General features: G+C 43.3%; 1 protein-coding gene across 1 annotated transcript in view; it reads left to right on the forward strand.

The window, feature by feature from the left end:
• POU6F2 (POU class 6 homeobox 2) overlaps window positions 1-14,440 on the forward strand; it is a 470,270-nt gene that overhangs the window by 328,408 nt on the left and 127,422 nt on the right. Inside the window, exon 5 of the mRNA XM_040471600.1 lies at window positions 14,311-14,437. Within this exon, the coding sequence (XP_040327534.1) occupies window positions 14,311-14,437 (127 nt within the window). The remainder of the gene's footprint in view (window positions 1-14,310; window positions 14,438-14,440) is intronic.

Raw genomic sequence — 14,440 nt, forward strand, 5'->3', positions numbered from 1 at the left:
GCTCAGAGCCCCATGCGGGGCTCCAACTCACAAAACTGTGACATCATGACCTGAGCTGAAACTAAGAGTTGGGCACTTAACCGAGTGAGCCACACAGGTGCCCCACTCCTTTGTATTTCTTTTTAGACTACTTGGAAGGCTTCGCCTTTAAGAAATCTGTGTCTGTTGGGGTGCCTAGGTGGCTCAGTTTGTTAAGCATCTGACTTCTTCGGTTCAGGTCATGGTCTCTCATGGTTTGTGGGTTTGAGCCCCACATCAGGCTCTGCACTGTCAAATTCTTGGGATTCTCTCTCCTTCTCTCTCTGCACCTCCCCTGCTCATGCTCTCTCTCTCTCAAAAATAAATACACATTAAAAATATATTTATAAAACCTGCGTATGTTAAGAAATTCATATGCATTGACCCCCCCTTAACACCTATTTCCATTTTTAATCAAAAATGCTTATTACACTCATTTAAACTTCTCTTCAGTAAGAATTAATGAGGTTTCACCACACTTGATAAATTTGATTATAGATGAGTACATGTACTTATTAGAGTGTCAATTAACAGATATATGGATAAAGAAAATGTGATATATATATATATATATATATATATATACACATACACACACACACACACACACACACATACATACACCATGCAGTATTATTCAGCCATGAGAAATAAGGAAATCTTGCTATTTACAACAACATGGATAGATCTTAAGGGCATTATATTAAGTTAAAAAAAGCCAGACAGAAAGACAAATACTGTATGATTTCTCTTATACATGGAATCTTTAAAAAACCTGAGCTCATAGACACAGAGACCAGATAGGTGATTGCCAGAGGAGTGGGGTTTGGAGTGGATGAAATGGGTGAAGAGGGTCAGAAAGTACCGGCTTCCAGTTATGAGATATACAAGCCCTGGGGATGTAATGTACAGCATAGTGACTATAGTTAAAATACTATATGTCATATTTTAAAGTTGCTAAGAAAGAAGATCTTAAACGTTTTCACCTTGAAAGGAAAAAACAATTGTAACTCTATGGGATGATGGATGTTAACTAACATTTGTTGTGATAATCATTTTGCAATATAGACATATCCAAATCATAATGTTGTATACCTAAAACTAATATGTTATATGTCAATTATATCTCAAGAAGAAAATACTTTTATTGAGCTCAGTTCTTTTAAAGTTTATACATTTTATTTATTTATTTATTTATTTATTTATTTATTTATTTATTTTTTGAGAGAGAGAGAGAGAGAAAGAGAGCATGACCAGGGGAAGGGCAGAGAGAGAGGGAGAGAGAGAATCCCAAGCAGGCTCTGTGCTGTTAGTGCAGAGCCCAACACAGGGCTGAAACTCATTGACTATGAGATCATGACCTGAGCCAAAATCAAGAGTTGGATGCTTAACTGACTGAGCTACCCAGGCACCCCTAAGCTTATTGTATGTTGAAAATAGTTCATTATTTCCTCCAAAAACCCTGATATATAAATATATAAATCAAATAGACATAATTATACATGCAAATATGTATGTGCATATACATTGTATATAAATGTATTGGGTATATATGTATATAGTGTATATAAACGGTGTGTGTGTATATAAATACATTGTGTACATATACATTGTGTGCATATGTATCACATATATGCACATTATATATTTTATATATATTATATTTGTACACTGTGTATGTATCTTGTATACAGGTACATTGTATATATGTGTATGCACTGTATACCTGTACATTTTTTGTTTACATATAAAATCGTCTCTAAAAACGTCACATTTGACTGCAACAGACAGAAACACCTTTAGGATACTCCTGAATGGCTCCCTCACAGTATTGGTTCCACATATACACATAAGTTTGAGGGGAAAAAAACCCAAAATGATGGGGTTCCAAGGCCAAATGAGTTTGGTGAGTACTGGATGAAAAATGCTGATCAGCTTTCTTAAATGCCGAAATTCTACGCTATCAATATTCTAATGCTCACTGTGGGCTTGCAAAAATAGAATACAACCTAGAGTGTCTCCCAAATTATTTGATTCTGGAACACTCTCTTTTTCATGGGCTAGCATCTTGTGGAATGAACTTTGGAACATTTCTGACTAGGAGGAACGAATGTCTGTTGTGGACTTTTCAAAAGAAGGTTCATGCCACAGTTGGTATCATCAGTGGAGCCCATGGAAAATTCTATTCTCCCCAGCCTAGGGAGCTCAAGAAGCCAGATCTAATTAGTGTCCCGGAATGGATCCAAATATCACTCTCCTGACTCACACCCAAAGAGACAGATTTATGAAACCACGATGTCTGTTTTAATTTACAAAGAGAAATATAATTGTCAAGGGGACCTGATACAATTGTCCTTTGGCCAACAATTTCTCCGCTTATAGAAGGACAAAACCATGAAAATCCTAATCTTGGCAGAATAAGTGTGAATACAGAATTAGGCGTGACAATTATTCAAAGATAGTATGGCTGCAAATATCTGCACAATGAGATACTATAGCCGCCACTTGGACCACCGCCACTAGGACCAGAACTGTCATGGCCTCAGAACACCATTCCAACCCCAGAATTGGTTTCTGAAGTGCATTTCTTTCTGTGCTTCCAGTAACAACTAACCTCTCTCTGATGAATAGTTACATTCTATCACTATGTGAAAACTTTCATCACTTCAAGGCCTTCAGTGGAACTAAATTCTAAGCACTATGAGAGCAACAACCATTGCTGTTTTGTTCAATCCTATATCACCAGCATTCTGTTCAGTAATTAAATGGCCAAAGTTTTGGAGCCTAGGGACCTCCTGTCCCTTTAATTTGGCTTGATGTAGATATAGATGATAGATAGATAGATAGATAGATAGATAGATGGTATACATTATATAACTAGGTATAGCATTATATATAGATATAGGTGATAATATATGGTGATATTATATATGCTGATATATATATATGATATTATATATGCTGATATAGGTGGATATTATATATGTATATATTTTTTGGTATATTTATAGATATAAATAGATATATACTTGTCTGTATAGAAAGATAGTCAAGGGGACCTGGTATGATTGTGTTTTGACCAAACCATTTAGACAAGATCCATGGAAATTCATATCTTGTCACTCTGAGGGCATTTCTGATTACCTTATTGGGCCTGCTACATAGTGTAATCACCTCTGAGAGTAATTGTTAAATACTGTGCTGTCGTTCTTAGGAAGTTCTCTGATTCCTGGGCACTGAAGTCCCTTCCCCCTTATAGAGAATAAGAAGCTCCCGGACCCCTGGAGCTGATAACTGACTGGTGTGGGAAGAGGAGGAGAGCTTCAAGACAGAACAGACTCTGAGGTGCAGTTCATGCTTCAGAGCCCCTGGGGAGAGGATGAGACAGGGATAGGGGTGCGGGGTTCACCTGAAATCTCAGCCCTGCTTTGCTTCTTGCTCTTCCCTATCCTGTTTTCCTCACTCCCTTCCTGATTTCTCCTGGAAGCCCTTCCTTAACAAATCACTGGCACTTGAATCCTTGGCTCAGGTGCTACATCTGGGAAAAATCCAACCCAGGAGACTGACTGCAAAGTTGTTGGGAGGGCTGATGAGAAATGACGAGGAAAGGAAAGGGTCTAGAACGGTGCCTGGCACCTCAGCATTAGCTGTTGTCCTACAAGGTGCAGCCACAATGTTCAAGCTGATTTTCTAAAGACGTTTGTCAGTGCAGCACATGCATGTGGTTAAAAATCATTTCAGGGGCGCCTGGCTGGCTCAGTCGGTTAAGCGGCCGACTTCGGCTCAGGTCATGATCTCGCGGTCTGTGAGTTCAAGCCCCGCGTCGGGCTCTGTGCTGACCGCTCAGAGCCTGGAGCCTGTTTCAGATTCTGTGTCTCCCTCTCTCTCTGACCCTCCCCCATTCATGTTCTGTCTCTCTCTGTCTCAAAAATAGACGTTTAAAAAAAATTTTTTTTTAATCATTTCAGTACAGAGGGGTGCTGAAGAAGGTGTGGTTCTCAGCCATACCCCTCCCCACCCTCAGGGTTACTCCCCCAAGGCAATCACATTTCTGGTTTCAGGTCTAATGGGTTTATCTCTGTGTTTCTGAATACTTTCCATTTACTTCTGTCTCTTGATTTATTGGCTGGTGGATGCCTCACCTATTTATTTCCTGCTTTGGCATATGGGGGTTTAGCTCACTTATAACATCTCCTACTTCCTCTTTCTCCCTTCTCCTGATGGGAATAGAGTGCTAGTTTTAGTTACCTTTGTAACTTTATTGTTTTAAGTTTATTTATTTATTTTGAGAGAAAGAGAGAGAGAGAGGGAGAGAGAGAAAGAGAGCATGAGCAGGGGAGGGGAAGAGAGAGGGAAAGAGGATCCCGAGCAGGCTCTGTGCTATCAGTGCAGAGCCTGACATAGGGCTTGATCCCACCGGCCACGAGACCATGACCTGAGCCAAAATCAAGAGTTGGATACTTACCTGACTGAGCCACCCAGGTGCCCTAGCTTTGTAACTTTAAATAGCATCTTTGAATCCCCATTTGTTCAGTCACCTATCTGGAGGGATCTCTTGATTCCCCACTAATGCTCTGATTCTCACTTGCCCTCCTCACTCCCACTTCCACGTTGTCAAGGATTTCAGTAGCATTTATGTTCTCATTAAATCTGTCATGCCTTGTTTACAGGCTGTTTCAAAAATTGAAAGTCAGTAAACCCTCTTAACCTTAATATGGCTACCTTATTATTTCCTGAAGAGCCAAGAAGCATGCTGTGATCACATGTCCTTCTAGACTGGATTTTAGTGCCACTCCAAGAAAATATTCAAATAGCTTCTCCTTCCACACTTCACCAAGTGCTCAAAATCATGCCCCATCTCATCGCACAACTGGGTCATGGTGTCTGTTTCTTTTATTGTTTCTTAAAAAACCATAGCTTGGTCTTAGATTATTTGTTTTGTTCTGCCTGAAGTATCTTATTACCCATCTTTTTTTATTGTGAGAAGAAATGTGTACCTTCTTTACAAAGCGGCTGCCCTCTTCTAGCTTCTTATTTTTCTACAACACAGAATCTGTTCCACTTCTCTTCTTGGAGCTCAGTGACTTCTTGTGCCAATTTGGAACAACTGCTTCATTTCTTGACTGTGGCTTTCCCAGATAGCTTTTGGTTTTGCTGGAGTTTCTAGTTTCCTTTCTTTTTTTCCCTATTTACAAATTCTTCCAAGATCTCAAATATCCTCTCACTTCTGTGGAGTCTTCCTTTTTTCTGGAGATAGTTCACCAAAGCCTCGGTGCTTCCTAGAACTTCCAGACACTGTTGTAGTGGAGCTCCCTGGTATTGCTCACCTGCGTGTCACACACTGCTCCCTGGATCCCAAATCTTCCTCTTTCTTGGGTCACCGCCTTATTTTGCTGAAGTACCTATTCAATTTCCCAAGAAAAAGCATGTGAGGATAAGATGTCTAAGTTTCAGCAAGTTCCAAAATGGGTCTTACTCTGCTCTCGCGGTTGACAGAAAGTTTATCCAGCAACAGAACTCTTGGCTGGGAATCATCTTCTTCCAGAACTTTGAAGGCATTGCTCCAGTGGTTTTAGCCATATAGTTTTGCTAACAGGAGGTCTGATGCCAGTTTGATTTATGTTGCTTTGTAGATGGGCTCTTATTTGTCTCTGAAATCTTTTAAGTTGTTCAACAATCTTTATCTTTGGTGTTCTGCAATTCCATGGGAGAAGTATTGGGATGTAAGCCTCTTTTCTTTCAACTTGGTTGGCACACGGTAGGAAGCTGGAATGACTTCCTAAGGGCTTGGAAGGGTATTAAGAGCCCAGTGTGTTGGGGTGAGATTGGGAACTGACTAGCTTTTTTAGCAAAGAGGACTTTGCTTTGGGGTGCCCACATCCACATTGGACATCCAAATTCTTCCCCAGACAAGTTTTTCAATTTCTTTAGAGGAGAGCCTTCCCCTGATTTTTCCGGAGAGTTTAGGTTGGCCTAGCTGTGGGCCATTCTGCAGGAGGAGATGGAAGGAGATCAGCTGCTCACAGTAGGGTCTCCACAAATCCCACTGGAAATTCCAGTCGGCCTTGCCACCGCTGAGTCCCAGGCCTTTGCGATGGCCCCTGCTGCCGCTTCTCTTTGCTTTACTCTGGGTACTTCTTTGCTTTTCCTCTTCCTTGTTTAATGGGCCGTCTAAAAGCTAACATTACAGTCTCACACTTAATACTTGTGAAAACACTCCAACAAGAGTGCTCCCCAAAATGTCAACAAATGCAGTAATGGGTGGCAAATTGCCCTCATATCTAAAAGAATGTGCTAAAGATACTGAAAGATTCCCAGGTGTCTGTTTTCTGTTTTTTGTTTTTTGGTTTTTTTGTTGTTTTTTTTCCAAATAGCGATTTTGTTTCGGTATGCCTTTGCTGGTGGAAGAACGGATTCGTTTTTCAGAAAAACACATTCTCAAAATTATGGAGGTGGAACAATGAGGTGCTCCAGTTGAAGGCCAAGAGAAGAGCCACCCCGTCCTGTCTGGGATGCTGGGAGCCCCAGTGGCAATGGCCCCTGACCCCCTCCCTGGGTGATGCTTTAGAATGCAGATTTCATCCTACTCTCTGGAATCCACTTTTCTAACAAGGTCCCCAGTTGATTCTGTCCACAATTTGAGGTAGGCTGCCAGAGTGGGCAAAAACCAGCTTGGTAAGAAAGAAGTTCCTGTAGTTCAGCAATACCCAGTAATTTGTAGGGATTTTTCATTGGGAGAATTTTTTTTCTCTTTGTTTTCTCCTGATACCCCAACAGATGCTGAGATCTCTGCCTTACATGCAAGAGAAACAAATGACAGATTAAAGATATTTCTGGAACCTTAACCATGGCCACACGTGAGGTGGTTACACATCATAATCTTTGAAGCAGAATGGATCTTGCTTCCTTTTAACACTGTTGCCAAAAATAAAAGCAAATTTCCCCCAAAAGTTCTCACCTTCTGCAGGTTTTTCAGAGTCCTCCGTTCCTGACACACTGTTTTTTCCATCCACTTTGCAAAGCTCCTGTCCACCAGTGCAGGCTGGAAATGCCCTTAACGAGGGAACCAAAGGGTTCCTGATCTGCACACTTGCTTCAGCTACCTTGGATGTTGTTTCTTGGGGCACAGGAGGAAGCAGAAATCCAGGTTTACCAACTCAACTTCCTCTGGTTGGGTTGTTCTAGATTCCATTCTTTTTTCTTCTCCTGGGGATTTTAGTGGGCAACACAAGTGAACAATAATTACAGCATTGGGGTGGGGTGAGGGGGTGCCTGGATGGCTCAGTAGGTGAAGTGTCTGACTCTTGGTTTCCGCTCCGCTCATGATCTCATGGTTCATGAGTTTGAGCCCCACATAAGGCTCCACAATGATACTATGGAGCCTGCTTGGGATTCTCTCTCTCTCTCTCTCTCTCTCTCTCTCTCTCTCTCAAAATAAATAGATGATAGATGGATAGATAGATAGATAGATAGATAGACAGATACAGAGTTAGGAAAGCAAGAGCTACATCAGGAAGCATAAGTTTTCTTTTTGATGGCCCGCAAGCCCAGTGATTTGTAAGACTGAACCGATTTGGGAGTCGCTGTTCCTGATTAAAGACAAATCCATCCAGAGAAAGAACTCTTGCTGTCACCAAAAATACTCTACAGACAAGGGTGTCACAGAGTTCTATGGACAATATAAGCTGTTCCCCTACTCAGATACTTAAAATGTCACCAAGCTGAGCCCAGTATGGCTTCTGCCTGATGTTTAAGTGTAGACGAGATATTCTCTTACCATGATGGCAAACTTGTGACACAAATAAATTGCTGTGTGGCCCGTCCCCACCTCCCTTCTGCTCAGATTTTTCACTTCCCTTCCTGCAACCCCATGTCTCTGTTCCTTATAACGACCCATGTCTTGCCCTCAAATTAGCATCTTTATCCTCAAACACACATGTACATTTCCTATCAGCAGGCTTTCAGAAATTTTTTGCCTGCAGCAGGACAGAGGTACAACTGTACACGCTTTCCCAGGAGCTGAACGATTCATCACAGAGCAGACACTTCCAAATTAGCTTCTGTAGCCAGGTGCCTGGACCAGCTCTTCTCAAGAGCAAAGCCTCAGAGGGCATCCCTCCCTGTGTGAGTGTGCAGTTACCTTTGTTCCAGCCCTCAGGAGGAAATAGATTGGCCCATCCATACAGCTGATTCTCTTATGTTCAGGGCTTGGAAGACGCACACCTAAGACTGAGCCATCCATAACACTCACTTGCTAGGTAAACTTGGAAAGGTCAAGCTGTGTGAACTTCTGAGCCCAAGTTCAACATGTACAGCATGGCAAGGTATCATCTATCCATGTGGTTGTCTTGAAAAGCTAAGTCATTCATAGTAAATTTAAGTACTTTCCAAACTATGAAGCACTGTCTTATTTTGAACCCAAACTGCATCACTGGTCTCCACCTGCTCACACAGAGTGTCCACCTTCCACTCGGAAGAATACTTTTCTCTGGCATTTCTGGAGGAGTATCTCGCCAGAGCTCAGGAGCAAGCCCGTGGCTCACTTTGATAGCGATCCTGTTGTTCTGCGCTGTCAGACCCGTGCCCGTGCGGTGGGCATGGCGTTTTCCTCTCTTGGCCACCTGGCATCCTGCAGTCCTGCCCGTGTCCCTCCCTCTGCTTCGCCAGGCACAACCCTCACTGGTGGCTGACCTGAGCCCTCAGAGCTGCAAAGCCATGCAGAGTGGAGAAGGCTTGCCTTCCTAGCCTGTGGCATCCCGAGACAGTATAGCAGTATAGCTTGGCTCCCAGTGTGTGAATATGGAGAAACAGCAATTATTATTATTATTATTATTATTATTATTATTATTATTGTGGTAAAATACACATAGCATAAAATTTGTCATTTGAACCATTTTAAGGTGTACAATTCAGTGGCTTTAAGTACCTTTGTGATGTCCAACCACCACCATCTACTTCTAGAACTTTTTATTTTATTTTTTTTTCAACGTTTTTTATTTATTTTTGGGACAGAGAGAGACAGAGCATGAATGGGGGAGGGGCAGAGAGAGAGGGAGATACAGAATCGGAAACAGGCTCCAGGCTCTGAGCCATCAGCCCAGAGCCCGACGCGGGGCTCAAACTCACGGACCGCGAGATCGTGACCTGGCTGAAGTCGGACGCTTAACCGACTGCGCCACCCAGGCGCCCCCTTCTAGAACTTTTTAAACACCCTACACAGAAAACCCATACCTGCCAGGAGTTACTCCCCAGCCCCCACCCCCAGCCTCTGCAAACACTAATGTGCTTTCTGTGACTATGGATTCGCCTATTCCGCACATTTCATACAAATGGAATTATACAGTATATAGCCTTTGGCATCTGGCTCCTTGCACTTAGCCTCATACATTGACCTCTTTGTTTTTACTTGGTGCCTTTTCTTTCTGCCTAGGAACAGGCTTGCACCAGGGAATGGGACTAAGGATGCATTTGAATAGCCATTACCATTACGCTTTTCTCAGGATTCCGGGGCACTTTATGTTTTTAAATTTTTTTTAATGTTCATTTATTTTTGAGAGACAGAGAGAGACAGAGCACGAGCAGGGGAGGGGCAGAGGGAGAGGGAGACACAGAACCCGAAGCAGGTTCTAGGCTCCAGGATCTGACCTGTCAGCACAGAGCCCTATGCAGGGCTTGAACCCAGGAACCGTGAGATCATGACCTGAGCCGAAGTCAGACGCTTAACCTGCTTAACAGACTGAGCCACCCAGGTGCCCCAGGATTCTGGGGAGAAGCCTTCACCCGGCTCCTTCTCCTTGGCCTATATCCTCTATCCTCTGTCAATGTATTGCTATGAGGCTACTCCAGTTCCCAGACAGGCCCAGAGATATATAAGCAGACTTAGTTTGTCCCCCTTCCCAGCAGGCTGTCAAACCCAAACTGCCAGTGTGCCAGCCATGCCCTTATATGCCTGAGCCTGAAAAGTGCAAGGAAATGCTGAAGTTGAGATCTCCCCACAGAGTGATTAGATTAACATGATGTTATACTTTGTGTTAACAAAAGTGAGCACTTCCTCTGATACGCGAGTGCCATTTTGCTTTCTGTGTGTGGTCCTACGGTGTTTCAAATACCTTGGAGGTATAAGACACATCTGTATTTCTCCAGAATCTTTCATGGACTTGACCTTCATGTGCACATATGCCCGATGCTTTCACTTTTCCATGTCCCTGCCTTGGAAGTAGCCTTATGTAAATCCCAGGCAATGAAATTCCAATACCTCTAGGGGTGTGTGGCTTTGTTATGTATGTGCTTTCCTGAGGAAACCTCTAACAAAGATTCAAAAGAATGAAGTTTTTCTAATTTACAGCTGACATATGGAAACCGAACAAATGGAGAAATGAAAGATTCCTGGTTACTCCTTTGTCATATTAAATTATTTATTGGGGAGGTTTCGAGCCACTGGTTTCACCGCAGTGTTCTCTCTAGGAAATTCAGAGTTGGCTGGAATTTTGTTTGGGGTTTCTTTTTTAAAAGTGTAAGTTTAAGAAAAATGTTAAGTGAATGTAATGTCAATTTCTATGCATCTCTTTTTTTCCTTCATAGTGACTGGTATTGTAGTTAAATTTTACATTTACTGTTGGTCTACATAGTGTATAGTAATCAGACAGGGGGGAAACAGTCATAAAAGGATGTAAATACCAGGGAAGAAAGTAAGAATCATTTTTTAAAATTTGTTTACTTTTGAGAGAGAGAGAGAGACTGAGAGAGAACAAGTGGGGGAGGGGCAGAGAGAGAGAGGGAGACACAGAATCCCAAGCAGGCTCCAGGCTCCTAGCTGTCAGTACAGAGCCCCATGCAGGGCTCGAACTCACAAACAGTGAGAACAATGACCGGAGCCAAAGTCGGATGCTTAACTAACTGAGCCACCCAGGCGCCCCCAGAAAGTAACAATCTTTAATCTTCCATGCATAGGGTCAGAGTTCACACTCAACAATTATTTAATCCACAAACATTCTCTATAGTTAAATGTCTTTGAACCTTCCTATCTTGTGTGTGTATCTCAATACGCTTTATACAATGAGCTTTAGAGTTTTAGAGGCTCCGGGCTTTACTGCTTTTTTTTTTTTCACTTTCGTTTTACACAGTGTTATGTAGGTGGCTTTGCTGTTTAGACCAGCGTTGCATTCTTGTATAAACCCCTCATGCTTTTCTTTGCATCCAGTACACGCCTGGACATAGTTTATTATCCATCATTTTTTGCCTGCCGATGCCAAATTAGCTTATGTAAAAACCTCGAAGAGGTTTTGTGGAGGTTAACTTAATGCCTTTCCAGACAAGCTGCAGGTTATGGGAAGGAAAGAGCCAAGCAATGTGAACATAGCAACATAAAGGAACGAAGACACGTTTGGACCCGTGTCTCATTAGTAGGTTAGGGTCTGCTGCACCTCCCCATCTGCCAATATCTGTCTGCCAATATTCCCTGGTCTACCCTGCTTCTAAATGCTGATTTAGATAAATGCTTTTCTAACCAAAATGAAACAGTATGGTATTTAAGTCAACCATGAAAATAGGCGCTGACATGTGTGCCCCCCCACCTGAAAGAAATCAGGACGGGCTTGATTTGAATCGGGCAGGAGGCCAGATGCAATCAGATTCCCCAGATCTGTAACTCTACCAAGAGAGATCAAATCCCACTCCTCCAGGACCTTCCAGATTGTGGAAGATCCTGGGAGGTCAGAATTGAGCTGGGCTCCCAAACTGTCAATAAAATGTGATTTTGTACGATAGGAATGGGCGGGTGGTGAAACCAGACCATTCCCTTAAAGTTCCAGTAAATGGGATGACTGGGTATTTTTTTCTAGAGAGACTTAATTTTTTAGAGCATTTTTGGGTTTGCAGCAAAATTGGGCAGAAGGTTCAGAGAGTTCCCATTGACTGGGTATTTTCCAGCCCTCTTTCATACACACCATCTCTACCTTTGGAGTCCCAGAGCACTCTGGACTCACATGCAAGGCAGGGCACACAATGGACCGAGTGGTTGAACAGACCTAGAGTAATTCAGCAACCCGGTGAAAACTTGCCATCCCAACTGGTCCAATGTGGAAGCTCTACGTGGTGTCTGAGAGCACAGATTGGTATTTGGTGCCCCTGGGAGCCGTCAAACTACCATTTCACCAATACGTGTGTGCCTGGCTTTAAACAAACCTGATTTTAAAAAGAGAAATAAAAATAAACAAATCTGATTATATATTTTTTTTAATTTTTTTTAATGTTTTTATTTATTTTTGCGACAGAGAGAGACAGAACATGAGCAAGGGAGGGCCAGAGAGAGAGGGAGACACAGAATCGGAAGCAGGCTCCAGGCTCTGAGCTGTCAGCACAGAGCCCGATGTGGGGCTCGAACCCACAGACTGTGAGATCATGACCTGAGCCGAAGTCGGACGCTTAACCGACGAGCCACCCAGGCGCCCCCGATTATATATTTAAAATCTGACTTACACTGGAGGCTAATTGGGAGTGATCTGTCTTTCCATCACTTTCAAAAGATAGGCTCTCCACCCTCTCTGAGCTCTAAAGTCATCCCAAACTTCCCAGAGCCTGTGTACCGGCAGTCCATTCTCCACGTTGTCCTTCAGAAATATCACCTAAGCCAGGCCTTGTCATCTGGGCGCTTCTCACATTCTGTAATATCCTCTCTTCCTTCCTTTCGAGGAATGACCCTCACTCTCTTGAACCCTCCTCACTCTCCTTCGGCACCCTCTGTGAACACTGTCCTGGCCTCTCTAACCCAAAGAAAACTCCCTGTCCTGATTCTCTGGGTCATTTTGGTCTACCATTAGCAGGACTCTGTAAAATTACCCCTAAACCTGATTGTTTCCTATGAGTTAATCTGATCTCCAATAAATAGATGATGAACTCCGTGAAGGCAGGATTGGCTCCTTGAGTCCTACACATTGGCACAGTACTTGTGCCTAGCTGATGTTCAGTAAGCCTAACGAAATGACTCTGAAATTTACAAAAATAGTCATTGCTTGGTTTTCTTACAAAGTTCTCTAGGTGTCCTCAACATACGAATCAATGTACACAGACTTCCCAAGAACATATTTGTTGTGTGAAGGCAGGTGTGCAATACGGCACTTTATGGAACCACAAGATTTTTTTTTTTTTAAGGAGCATTTCTTTAAAAATAGGAACTAGTTTAATGTGACAAAGAGGAGTTTTTATTTATTTATTTATTTATTTTAATTCTATTTTTTAAATTTATATCCAAACTAGTTAGCATACAAAGAGGAGTTATTAATGTTGAAAATCTTGACTAATTCTAGGTAGGGGAGAAGCAGGAAGACATTGCAGCCAAGGCCAATGGGTTCAACATCGACCCTTATATTTATTTGTAGGCTAGTTGGAAAGCTTTTAGACTGAGATTCAGGCAAAGAAGGAGGTGAACTTGTCGCAGTAATTTTCTCTAGATCATTCTTTGGCCAACCTGTCTTCCTCCTGCAGAAATCGTTCAGAGCCAGATGGGCATATGAGAACAAATTTACTGCGTTCAGTCTTAAGAAGCTGGGCCCACCAACTCCTACTTTTCAAAGAACAAGGGAATCTTGAAAAGATGATATCATTCTCTCAGTCCCTGGCCTGGTTTTGAGGTGATAATGTGTCCAGTAACCACTGCAGAGTTCACAGTAGCCTGCTCTCTAAGCCTTCCAGTTTGGGGGTGGGGGTAAGGGAGCCCTGTCTGTTTGATCAGCAGGCAAAATATTCCCACTCAGGCTTTTATCTCTGCAAAGCTGAGAAGCATGTACCATCTTGAAATTTAAAAAAAAAAAAAACCCAAAACTGTACAAACTTGAAACTAACATGTCTGAAGTAGCGGGTGCCAACGACACCACCGACGGCACTGCTGATCAAAAGGAGGTGACAAACAACTTAGTTTCCGTTGGGTTGAGCATTTGCCGAAAGAAGTAAACGGGTTGAACTTTTACAGTCGAAAGCAACTCTTGAAAGCGTTGAGTGTCTTTCCCAAGCCAGTGCGGGAAGGAAGAGCGAGAGAAGGCAGGGAAACCGTCGGCTCGCACTGCACGGTACCCTGCAAAGTAACGCCGGACGGGTGACCCGCTGGTCCTCCCCAAAGTTTACAATTCCCCTAGGAAGTGGCTCTTCCCTCCCGGCGCCCCACAACCCCGGTCCGCACCGGAGCGGTGAGGGCGAGAGAGCAAACTCCGAGCTCGCGCGGAGCAAGCGGTCGGGGACACACACAGCGGGACGCGGCCGAGTGTATTTCACCTGCACGTTCCCTTTCTCTCCTTGTAGCTACCTCATCCCTGAACTCCCAGCTCCAGCAGCTCCAGCAGCTCCAGCAGCTCCAGCCGCCGCCGCCGCCGCCGCCACCCGCCGGCCAGCACCCGCCGCCCGGCCCGCAGGCGCCCCCGCAGCCCCCGCA

This window comes from Herpailurus yagouaroundi, unplaced genomic scaffold, assembly GCF_014898765.1.
Source record: "Herpailurus yagouaroundi ecotype Mexico unplaced genomic scaffold, PumYag 100, whole genome shotgun sequence".
Classification (NCBI taxonomy): Eukaryota; Metazoa; Chordata; class Mammalia; order Carnivora; family Felidae; genus Herpailurus; species Herpailurus yagouaroundi.